This window comes from Seriola lalandi, unplaced genomic scaffold (assembly GCF_002814215.2).
Source record: "Seriola lalandi dorsalis isolate HSWRI2012SDOR001 ecotype SW California unplaced genomic scaffold, Sedor1 jcf7180002052130, whole genome shotgun sequence".
NCBI lineage: Eukaryota > Metazoa > Chordata > Actinopteri > Carangiformes > Carangidae > Seriola > Seriola lalandi.
The window spans coordinates 805,858-818,384 of NW_019522683.1; the positions used below are offsets into that span (position 1 = coordinate 805,858).

Sequence of the window (12,527 nt, forward strand, 5' to 3'; positions counted from 1 at the left end):
TGATTCCGGAAGTTACTCACCTGTTTTTAATTTACATTTTTTGTGGAAATCACTCACAATGTGACTATGTAACAGTTTTTACCCTTATACTTTAATGAAATATTACCTCCTCCTCCTCCTCCTCCTCCTACTACTACTACTAATAATAATAATAATAATAACGTTAACAATAGCCTACGCCTATTGGGTTTACCCCCACTTTCTTTTTTAATAGAAATTGCACGATAAAATGTGCACTTTTATTTAATAAAAGGCCCACAACGTCTCTGACGGCCCAAGTCTGACCCACATCACCGCACAACAAGTGAGACACCACCAGGTGACGCCCTTCATGTTAGCAAAGATGCGGCTCTCGTCTAATATACAACATAACGTAGTGGGATGCATGCAAAGTGCAAATGCAATGTATTGCTGCAAAACCTCCTCCACATCTCGGCAGATATAAAGTGAGCTGTAGCAGAACATATTCCCCACTGCAAATTACAGGTGAAAATACGAACCAATCTGCAGACTGCATTAATTAATTACACTAATTTACATTACGCTGGTTTGTCTTTAAAGGGGTGACTTATCATTCAGACAGCTGAGCCAACTATTCAGTAACTTTTTGGACTCTCTTTGAGATGCATCTTGAAATGTAGGCTACCCTAAAGTGTCATATTTCTTAAAAGCTCTATCACAATTATAGGCTTCTGTTCAAGGGTGGAAAACAGCCGAATGGCTGCTTCTGGAGGCGCATTCTCTGCTGCGCTTATGCGGTCACAAGACTTGGACATCGGTGAACAAAAATATCGACACGCTGACAGGTCAGCTAGAAGCTTACAGGCCCACAGTTTCTTCTCTTCTCTGCGTTCAACATCCAACAAGTTGCTCTATTTGGGAAACTACTTTCTTGCGCGCTGCCGCGCCACGGTCTTTGTCGTTTATTTTTTCAATGGAAATTTCAGTTGGGCTCCCTCTTAAATGTTAAACCATTACTCTGTTTGGAAAAGGGTCGTTTATATCTGAAGTTTAATAGTCAATTAAAAACTACAACCAGTGATGATTGTGTGCGTAAAGGAGGGGCGCATGCCAAAGTGAACGAATGCCACTGGAAGAAATTGCACCAAAGATGTCAACATTGCTTTACCACCCACTCGAAATCGATTGTATTACCTTCAAGAAGGTGGCTCCTCGTATAAATAGGGACGCATTATTTCAAGAAAGAAGGTGGTGAGCAGAATCTACTGGCTGTTCTCCCTCTCTCCGATCGGAACTACAGACAACGCCTGGAAGAATTTGCTCAAGACAACTGTGTCCACTCTCCGGGACATAAGCATCTTTAACGCCCAAACTAGTAAGTCTAAAGTTAGATTAACTGCATTGGTTTTACCCATGTATTAAACTAGAAGAAATGCGACTATTTTGTGGTGATTAAGTCCACTTTTAGAAGCTCTGTATGTTACCTCTGTCATTGATTTTTCTTTTTAGCAATTTTGGGAAAGTGAAGGATCTTAAATGGTAATGCTGATACATCTGTTGAGGTTAAGCATGATCAAAGTGTACAGTTATATTTTTGGTCGTTAGAATTAAACAAATATGATGATTTTTTTGACTTTACAGAAATCATGTAACTCCTGAGTAACAAAACTTATTTGCATATGTTTTCAGACAGTGAAGTCATGCAGGTGGAGAGGAAATGGCATATACTGTTGACAATCTTCTTTCTGCTCATCACCTCGGGCCAATGTATGGACAGCAAGGAGGTCAAGCAGAAAGAGAGAAGGACCCTTTTGGATCTAATCTTACAGGTTATCAGAGACAGCCAGCAACGGGACAAACCCGTCCCCAGGCGCTGTAGCAGTGGACTCTTCACTTCTGCCCAAGACATGAAGTTCTCCTCCCGTGAAAAGCCTTTCTATGTTCCAAGGCTGGATAACAGTAGACTCATAGGTAAGCTGATAAGATTTATTTTTAGGTCCTGATGATGAAAGCATAATCCCCATTTTACTGTGGGAGACAGCTGTCAATGGTCTGGCCTGTGCTGTACATCTTATTTAGAAGCCTTATTTAGTTTGGCTGAATGGAACTTCAGTTTATCCATGTTAATTAAAGAAATATGGAAAATGAAATAAGGTTTGCCTGTTCATATATGGTATTTGGCAAGAGTATATTTAAAAGACAGGGTAGAGTATCAAGATATTATTGTCCTCAAATGTCCAACTCAATTTTTTATAAGATGTAATGCAGGTATGCTTAATCTGTGGAGGACAAAGAGGTTATGCCACATTTATCATCGTTGGTGTTCCTATTTCTAATAGATATCTTTTCACCACGTGTTTTGAACACATCACTCCCTCACTCAAACTGATTGACTGATGAAGGGAAACGTGGATAGGTGCTTTGAATTCATGTAGGAGGAGCACCGTCACACCAAACTTGTGAATGATTCATTCAGTATGATTCATTGTGGAATCTTCAAGATGAATGATGCCGCCCCCCTCCCCCTTCCACACACACACATACACACACACACACACACACACACACACACACACACACACACACACACAGACACATACACACATGCATACAACACAGTATGGCATCCTAGAAACCCAGAAATCATCGCCAATCATGAGTATCTCTGCAAGATGGAGCAAGGCTGTGCCATGTCACATCCATGTAACTTACAGCGGTGTATCACAGTCACTGTTACTCAAACACTGCTTTTGACTGTAATCATTCTCACGAAAATTAATTTTCAATTAATCATTCCCTGAAATGGTACTGAGGTTGAGGATGTGCTCGGCGTAGCTCTGCCCTTATTGGCTTAAATAAAACATTATGTCCAGATTTAAGCCATTTAAATAAATCTTTGATACATATCTCTTCAATTATCTGAGATCCAAGACAGAAGGTTGGCCCAAGTCAAACTGTATTAAAGAAAAGGTATCCAGAAAACCCTTTTATGTATAGTAGCTGTTTTGATTGCAGCAACAGATAAAGTTACCTCAGAGTGCAGTCCAGGATAGGTATGTGCAATAGGAGTTTATTAAGTGCCGAGTGACGATAATGTGTTGGGTACTGCAATTTCAGATTCTCTCAACCATCACTATCAATTAGATCTTGTTTTAGAGTTGTTGAACAGGCATCGTGCAGCTCAAAGTCTCAGCCGCAGCTTATGCAATTGGAAAAGTACCTTTCTCAGACCACTGACTGGATGGAATTTATCTTTTTGAGGATATTAAAAGCAGCATATTAGCAACTGGTGCGTGTGACACTACCAGAGATCCGTGGTCACGCAAGGATAGATGCTTTAGATGCAATGAGGAGGAAGGGGTAGAAACATCTGTGAACCCACTGATGCGTTCACCCTATAGTTGTCCCTGTGTTTTTCCTGAAAAAGCCATGGCTGTGTCATCAAAATGACAGCTATGACAAGACAACATAAAGAGGTCTGTATCTGTTACGGTTTCTCTTTTCATATGTATGCCACAAGAAATAAGCTTCAAACTGGCTGTTTTAGACTTTAACATTTTATTGTTGTGGTCATGCATTTAATAATGGCCAGGAAATACAATACACAGAGCTTATGTAGTGAAACCACATTATCTGACTTGTGTAATCCTGGCTGCCCTTGTCACTTTTCACATCTGGGTTTTGGCTTGATGGCACAGTCGACTCTTACATGTCCATAACTCTTTTTGTTATAGTAAAAATATATATATGAAAATATAGGTGTGTTTATACTCTAGGGTGGTTTGTTTTGGCTTTACTGTGTGACTTTAAAAGCATTTAAAATAACTTCCTGTGATTGCTTTCGAAATTGGCAAAATTGTTTCATCTTCCTGCAGTTAAATTCATTTGCAGCATTGCATGTTCCTGGGGCTGGGGGCTAATGTAATGTTAGCTCAGTAACTAGTTGCATGGACTTATTCTGATGAGCATTAAACCCCCATACAATAATCTCTTTAGCCTGTTAGCATGGTCAGTGTGTTATCAGACAGCTGCATGTGTTGCCTGTGTGCAAGAGGAATGCAGGAGAAATGCCTCCACTGACACCAGATCTCCATAGAGAATAATGTCAAGGTGTAGGTACATCATAGAAGCACTACATATATTACACCAATTCACAATGAGTAATGTTCATTTAAAGTGCTGTATTTAGAAATTATGTTCACAAAAAATGCAGTGAGTGCAGTGAAGTACTTCTTTCTGCTCATCACCTTGGGCCAGTGTAAGAAAAGCAAAGAGGTGAAGCAGAAGTGCTAGTGCACAGCTGATGAAAATGATTGTTGATTGACAAGCTAACAGTGATCTTCTCTTCCAGAAATTGTTCCTAGAGATGTAAACATGAAAGGCAAATTCATTCAGCATTTCACAGGTAAGAAAATTGACATCAAGTATAATATCACGGTTGCAAAGTTTCAGCCTTGATTTTATTTTGCTGCTGTCCTTTCCAGACATTGCAAAACTCTTTTATCCGGCAAACATATTTTAGAGCATTTCTGGCACTTTTCCCATGTAACTTTTGGCTGGAAGTTTAATGTTTTTCCCCTTTGAGAAAATTATTTTCGTTCCTGTAAGACAGCATACAGTATGTTTAAGGCATAGAAAGCTTTGTAAATACTGGCAATGCTGTGGGTCAGAAGAGGGTTGCCTGGCTAAGCTGTGGGGCTGTAGTGCAGAGAAACAGCACATGGTCTGAGGCCGACAGAATTAAGTTGAAGGCAGTGCAAGGTTAAGCTGATTATTTGTCTCAGGACCTATGAGTAGACTTCATTATTGGTGTGAAAATCTGGAAGCTTAAATGTTGGCGCACAAACTCTAAGGTGATTATAATTGAAGACTCACTTCTTCTGTTCACTAAGGATAGTTGAACCCTGACTCCCTAATCATGTCTGCCATAGAACGCTGTTCACTTTCACTTTGTGACTTGTCTTTTTTATCACTTGTTTACTCACATACTCTGTGCTTGTAGTGTGGTTATACTAGCAGATTGGATAAAGAGGAAATGATGTATCCTTTGAAATCTTTTTCATTTTGACTGATGAGACCTTTTCTATTAAGCAGGACCAGTCAAGTTCTCGTCGGAGTGCAGAACACACTTTCATAGACTTTATCACAACACAAGGGATTGCTCAAGACCAGCATGTACGTATGCCTTTTTCTCTCTTGTTGCTCTTTTTATAATGTGCTCAATGTCTGACCTGTCATCCTTTATTATCACGAATATTATGCTTTAAAGGCCCTAAAAATCAGGATTGGTGGAACCATTGGTGGGTTGTTTGCCATTGTCAATCACATGTGGTTAAACCACACCCAGTGCTTAACTTTTTAAGTGCTAAACTCTTAATAAATTATAACTAAGGATGTTTTTCCCACACTTTTATTGATGCATATTTAGTCATGAATACTTTTTAGTGGCGTTAAGCTTCCTTTCAATCAAAGAAAAGCATTTTGAATCGCAAATTGATGTTCTATAAGCAAATACATAGGATTTAATGAGTGTGGCGTATTAAGCTGATAACTTCTGATAATTGCTTCTTCTAAGTTGATAAAAAAAGAGCAGCTGTTGGCATATAACTGCTTTGGCATATCACAGTCTATTTCTGACCCTTTGGCCTTGTAGGTTGCATATTTCCGTGATTTGCAAGCAGTTAAACCAAAGAGGGATGTTCCCCTCATGGATTGTTTTAGAATCATTAAGATGTAAAACTAGCCAGTATTTCATAATAAAAAACAAATATTAGAAAAATATGTGTGAATATGAAATATGTGTATGTGTTGGGAACTGCTGATACAGAAACACCCAGGGCTGTAACCTCAGTTTGCAAACTGAAGGATCGATCCTTCCCTCTGGGATGTTTACATTTGGGAATTAAGAAAATGACATCAAGCAGACATTGGAGAGTTATTGCAGACAATGTTAATTTGTTGCAGATGGATATCTGTTTAACTAGACTTGTCTTTACTGGACAGAGTGAATCAGAGACAGAGGCCCCTCTTTTTTCTGCTGCCTTCTGTATCTCTGATGCAGTTAAGGAAGCACCACATTCACTAGGCAGTTTGGTTTAAGCCAGGAGACATGATGGACAAATACAGATGACAACTGTGTCACAGCCAGGATTCAGTCATCTGCTCTGCGATTCAGGATGACTGCAGAGAATTGTTGAACGCAACATTTATGGTTCATTTTATCATGGTAATTTAACTGTTGATGATATTAGAAAACATTATTAATTGTGTATGTCATGTGCCGTGCAGAGCACGTTATGGAACATTACCTATTTAAATGCTCAGGAATGAATACATTGCAACATCTCTGACATCAATACTGCTTCTTATGTCTTTTCCATTTTTTCCTCTCTCACTTTGACACTGACACTGGATAAACATGGATATTGAGTACTATGTTACATTTTGTCATTTTTGGTCCTTAAAGCAGAGAATAGGTATTAGGTGGTTTTAATGAAAGGAATGGTAAGGGACAAGGGAGAAGGTAGCAGGTGAAGGCAAGAGACTGGTTGGAAGGTGAATGGCTCTATCCGACTGGAGTTTTCGCAGCAGGTATGGAATGGAACAGGGGAGAAGGAACACAGGGGAATAACTGGGAAACACAAGGGAAGCTGTGAAAGCCCACCACCCCCCAGATGCCCCAGGTTTGCCCATCCTGGATGAGAGTAGCATCCGAGGTTGAGGCCAATCTTAAAAGATCCAATGTAACAGGGAGCCAACTTATTGGACTGGAGGAGCAGGTCATGGGAACGAAGCCATACCTTCTGACTTGGCCTGGTATTCAGGTCCAGGGGTTTGGTGACAGAAGAAGGGAAGACCGAACCTCTTTTCATATATATATATCATATATATCCAGTGAGGCCATGAATGGGGATGTACCTGTTGCAGCACTGGTGAGGGAGTTGAGGGTGTACTCAACCCATGGCAGCTACATTGTTTATGAAAGTCAAAGTGCGATGAAAACCGGGGTGACTGGTGATTTTGGAGGAATGTCCCTACTGCAACACTTGACAACTGACTGAATTGGGCACAAACAGACAGTTGAGACAGGTGACACGCTACCTGGGTTTGGCTGGGAGCGCTGCACTTTCTGCAAAAGGGACTTAATTTCCCAAGTTGCAGCAGCTACCACACACGAAGGTGAGTGAATGGTTTCAGGCCCAGTGCTTGGATTCTCAGGAATGGACTGGCAAGAGAGGGCATCTGGTTACATGAACCTGGACAATAGGTCAAAGTGAAATTAAACCTCCCCAAGAGCCAAGTCCACCAGGCGGACATAGGAGAAGATGGTAACTGGAGGAGAGACTGGTGATGGCCCCCAAAGCCCGGCAGACAGCCTTCCAGAAACCAAGAAAGCTTACTGAGGTCACGTGAAATTCACACTTTTCCACTTTGACAAAACGTTTGTTTTCCAGGAGATGACAGAGCACTAACCTGACATGTTGAACGTGTCCCTCCATGTTCCAGGAAAAGGGAGAAGATGAGGATGTTGTCCAGATACACAAAGATAAGGTGGTTTAGCAAGGAGTACATCATTGACCATGGCTTGGAACACGGCTGGGGCATTGGTGAGGCCAAAGGGCATGACCAAATATTGAAAATGGCCAAGTGGTTGTTGAAAGCCATTTTCTATTTGTGTTCTTCTCAAATGCAAATGAGGTGGTAGATGTTTGGTAGATACAATTTTGAAAATACAGTGGCGCTATGGAGATGCTCTAAAGCAGAATCTATCAAAGGGAGAAGGCATTTGTTTTTGACTGTTTTGTTGTTTAAGCCACAGAAAATCTATACAGGGGCAGAGAGTGTGGTCTTTTTTCTCCACAAAAAAGAAACCAGTTCCCACAGGAGATCAAGATGGGTGGATTATACCAGCAGCTAGGGATTCATGAATGTATTTTTCCGTGGCTTCTTTTTCAGGCCAGGAGAAATTGTATGACTTGTGGCTAGGGGGGTGCCAGGGAGCAGATCTATGGCACAGCCACAGGGTCTATGTGGAGAGAGGCTGTATGCACTTCACTTAAGTCATGATATTCAGAGGGAACCATTGAGAGGTCTGAGGGTTCTGTTTGGGGGGGACGGCTTTGACCAGTCTATGTGGGGATTGTGGAGTTTGGGCCAAGGCATTGCTAAAACTAATGGAGCATGGAGAGAGGAGATGACAAATAACTGAATACACTCATGATGATTTCCAGACAGTATGAGATTCAGAGGGACTGTACCATGACTGATGCTTGCCAATAGCTTACCATCTTGGGCGTTAACGTCTTTAGGGACTGGAAGGGGCTCAACGAAGAATTGAGCTTGGGCCACAAAAGAGAAATCAATGACATTGTCATCTGCCCCTGAATCCGCCAGAACTTGAAGGGAAATGGAACTGTGGTGGCACAGAAGAGACCCTTTAAACTGCATGCAAAATGGAGGGGCTAAAGCTGTGGAGGTGCGGCTGATAGATCAGCTTGAAAATGGGAGGTGAAGACTTACGGGCTGTCACAGAGATGATTGTGTAACCATATGGATAGGGAAATGAGAGATTCTATCTCATCTTTACTGAGCAGACTCTGCTGCCAAAATCCTGAACTCAGTGGGATTTTCTGCAACTGATTTAGTGCCCTGGTGTAGGGCAAGTAATGTGCTAGCTGCCTCCTTTCCCCAGGATGATCAAAATTTTTTCTCATCTCAGCTAGGAATTGGGCATGAGAATTGCACAGAGTGGAATCCCTTTCCCATAATGCTGCAGCCCACTGAGAAGCCTTAAAGCCTTGCCCTGAACATAGACCTAGAATAAAAGCTATGCGTGACTTAGAGGTGAAGAGTGGGTAGTCGGATGCTGCTGGAAGACCAGGGACCACTGGAGAAGAAGCTCCTGAGTAACGTTCAGGGGTTGGGAAGAAGGGTTCTCGGAGAGCAGCGCTGGAGCGGGGTGCACAGGAGATGCCACAGGAAGAGTTGAGGGGTAATCAGCGGAGTAAGCTACTGCACCTACAGCTGGATAGGAGAAGAAGTGGGTAGTCACTTGGTCCATTTGGCCACTGAGTTGTGATGTGCTGGCAGGTAAGGCCTGCAGTGTCCACTACTTCATGGACAACTTCATCATGTTGTCCGGCTAACGCCTCCGGGGATGCCAGGGTTTGGCTAAATTAATCTCTGTCCATTGTGGCCTGATTGTTCTGTGATGGTTTGTTATTTTTTGGACCTTAAAGCAAACACAGAGTATTAGGTGGATTTAATTAAAGGAAAAATATGGGGGAAGGCAGCAGGTGAAGGCAGAAGACTGGCTGGAGGGTAAAGCAGGGAATGGTTGTGTCCGGCTGGAGGTGTGCAACTTGAGAGTGAGCAGCTGAGGTGGTGGGAGGTAAAGGCCGGCTGTAAGCTGGCATGGGAATCCTAAGCATAGGAAATTATTTGTTAGAATTGAGCACGAATTACATCACAACAAACACTAGAAGAAGACTCAATGGCTGAGAGTATATTACAACATAACAATCTGGCAACGAATGGAAGGAGAACCGGGGTTCTTGAACTGTGAGGTGATGAGATGATTAGCAACAGGTGTAGAGTGGAGCCAGGAGCCAGCCGGGTGAAGCCGCGCCCACAACCATGCACACACACACACACACACACACACACCCACACACACACACACACACACACACACACACACACAGAAAGACAAAAGGGAGGAGGAGACTCACGGGAAATAAAGGGAAACACACAGAGAAACACCAAGGAAGAAACTAGAATAGTGGCAGAGCTGTTACATACTATTTAGTAAATATTGTTGTATATAAGGTCCAGCATGTACATGAGTATTTTGAAAACACTGAAAACATTTAAAAACACCTGAACTGTATTACAGCTCATAGTAGAATTTAAAACTTGAAAAGTTAGTCCCAGAGAGATGTAGATTTTGGGGCTTTAATTACAAGGGTGTTATGATGTTAACATGTTAATGGCCTTTTTCCCGCTGTCTTTTTTTTTTCCAGATTACAAAAGATGTGCAAGATTGCTAACACGATTAGCAATGAGTCCACTCTGCATGCAATCGTAGATATTGTATGTAAGTAAAAGTGTTTTTCTCTTTTTGGGAGGGGGTTTCAGTTTGCAGTATATACACAATTACTCTGATTCTTTGTCAACCCCATGTAATGTGTCAATGTCAATGTGTCAATTTTGTATGTATAAATTTATTACATTTTCTGTCAGCATGATGTGGAGGAATTTCTTTGTTGCTCTTGGTCAGATTTATTCTAATTTGTGTCTGATGTGCAAGTGAAGAAAACTGATGCTTGTATAATCAGAAATGTATCTGTAGTACATCTGTATGAAATTTGTATCCTTTAAGAATATAGTATTACTTAGTGTTGGACACACGGAAACACTTAGTGCTGGTTGTCTGAAGTTACACACAAATCTGTTTCATCACATGCCGGAGACTGAGAGAGTGACAGAGAAGCGAAAGAAACTAATTTCACACATTAATTTCTCTGGACTCATGATGCCAGAAATGTACATTACAAGTGTCTTTTGCATCCTGCTGCAAGAACATCACAAGGGAAGAACTAGTGATACTACTTACTGTATTTGTCCCCCTATTGTCCCTGTATTACATGTTCAGCACAATACTGTATGCTCGGTGTGCTCAGTCACCTACTGCTGATCCCCTTTGGTCATTCATTGAAAAAAATGCACTATGAGAAATAACGTGTCTGGTGATTTGTAGATGTAACCATGGTAACTATTTAAGGCTGCAACTAACTAACTTATTTTAATTATGGGTCAGTCTGTTGATTATTTTTTACGATTAATCAGTTCCAGAAAATTAAAACATTTTGTTTCACAGATTCCCAGGGCCCATGATGAAGTCTTCAAATGTTTTGTTTAGTCTGGCCAACAGCTCAAAATGAAAAACTTCAGTTTATAATGATATAAAAAAGAGAAAGACATTGGAGAAGCTTGAACTAGAGAAAAATACTTCAGTGATCAAATGATTATTAAAATTGTTGTTGACTTTAGTTCTCTTGATTGACTAATTGATTAATCTACTATATCAGCCCTGCAGTATCTCTATCACCTGTATTATGCTAGCTTTTGGCAGAGAATCCTCACATATAGCCTTTCTAAAACAAAGCACTTCATAATAAGCAATGCACGATCTCAGAGCAAAGGAAGAAAACTTGATCAAAATGGACAGAAACAGATCATGGTGTTTTGTTTCTGTTTTTTTAATGGACCAATTGTTATTGCCAGAAACAACTTCTCTGTGCTTCTTACGCTAACCATAAAACTCAGCAAAGCTAAGTATAGCTGCTTTCAAGACAAAGGAAAAACTTGGACTATCGTCAGTGGAGTAATTTTGGACAGTCATAGTCATTCCTTTGTTAAGGTGATCTTCGATGACAGCAGCTCTGATGTGTTCACTGCCGTCTAGTCCTAAATCCAACAAGGGTAAAAGCATATGCTCTCAGTCAAAGCAATTAGGTTTAGCTGGTAAGTGATTGCTGCGAAAGAGCTCATCTACACAAGTGGCTATTTTGTGGCATAGGGTTAGAAAATTGAAGAGGCTGACACATTCTCTGGTATTCAGTTTCTCAAGTGAATCAGATAATAAGATCCTTTCCGCACTGTTCTAAGAATTCTGATGAATGCATATCACAATCGAGGGACTTTTGAAGGCATATTAAGTGATTCATTATTTAGTCATCCCGAGCATTTCTGAATGAGCTTAGACATGACATTGTGGAATGTCGGTAATGGCAGGCAAGTAATGACTGTCTTTAGAAGCTGACAACATGACTTCGTCAAAAAGGCTGAGATGTCTACATGTGACTTTGCCAATATTGGACAGAAGAATTTTTTATATTACAGAAACTGCTCTTGTTTAACTCTAATCAAGTTTTTTTTTTTTTTTTTGTAACTTCCTTTCAGGTTCCAAAATATTGAAAGAGGGATCAATGTGTTGCCAAGGAAGTGCCTTCAAATCCACAGCAGTCATATGAACATTGTTGTGTTTATAGTGTTTCTATTTTTGTTGTTCTTGTTGTCATTACTGAAAATGCTGACGGACGTTGCTTGTTGTTTTTGAATGGATTTGCTTTTTATTTTAATGTACCTGTATGTACCATATATTTGTAAGGAAACATTAATTTAATATTAAACACACCTATTTATTGAAAGGGTATGTATATAATAATTACACAATCATTAAAAATTTGATTATTTTGGTTATAAAAGTTATATTTTAAGGAGATGAAGCTTTTCTCTTTTTTCCTCCTCATATATTATTTCATCTTCGCTATTATGCTGATATTATATTCTGATGGTGGTCTGAAAGATTTTACATGCTCCATAATTGTCTTCATTACATTTTATTTGGCACTTGAGTGACTGTTGACAATGAGAACATATGGAATGACAACAGTGGTGATAATGCACTGCAGTACTGAACAATAAAGAATATTGAAGCACAGCATATTTTGCTATTATTGAAGACACGGGGAAAGAGGGAAAAATATAAAGAGGGTTCGGAG

General features: G+C 40.4%; 1 protein-coding gene across 2 annotated transcripts; it reads left to right on the forward strand.

Moving 5' to 3' along the window:
• Window positions 1–541: 541 nt before the first annotated feature.
• On the forward strand, window positions 542–12,466 carry alkal1 (ALK and LTK ligand 1). Of its 2 annotated transcripts, XM_023400021.2 has the most exons (6): window positions 550–1,336; window positions 1,651–1,932; window positions 4,313–4,366; window positions 5,053–5,136; window positions 9,984–10,057; window positions 11,926–12,466. In XM_023400021.2, the coding sequence occupies exons 2-5, from the start codon at window positions 1,662–1,664 to the stop codon at window positions 10,046–10,048; spliced, it is 474 nt and encodes a 157-aa protein (XP_023255789.1). In that variant the 5' UTR covers window positions 550–1,336; window positions 1,651–1,661; the 3' UTR covers window positions 10,049–10,057; window positions 11,926–12,466. The 2 variants fall into 2 exon arrangements, with proteins under 2 accessions (XP_087028378.1, XP_023255789.1); XM_087172252.1 differs by lacking the exon at window positions 9,984–10,057 and having other exon boundaries at window positions 542–1,336.
• Window positions 12,467–12,527: the final 61 nt, after the last annotated feature.

Bases quoted from the DNA above. Each gene is read 5' to 3' on its own strand.
- alkal1 (XM_087172252.1), top strand. From the start codon at position 1,662: ATGCAGGTGGAGAGGAAATGGCATATACTGTTGACAATCTTCTTTCTG. The intron at 1,933-4,312 runs GTAAGCTGATAA...CTTCTCTTCCAG, and splicing joins GGATAACAGTAGACTCATAG to AAATTGTTCCTAGAGATGTA. The intron at 5,137-11,925 runs GTACGTATGCCT...ACTTCCTTTCAG, and splicing joins GGATTGCTCAAGACCAGCAT to GTTCCAAAATATTGAAAGAG.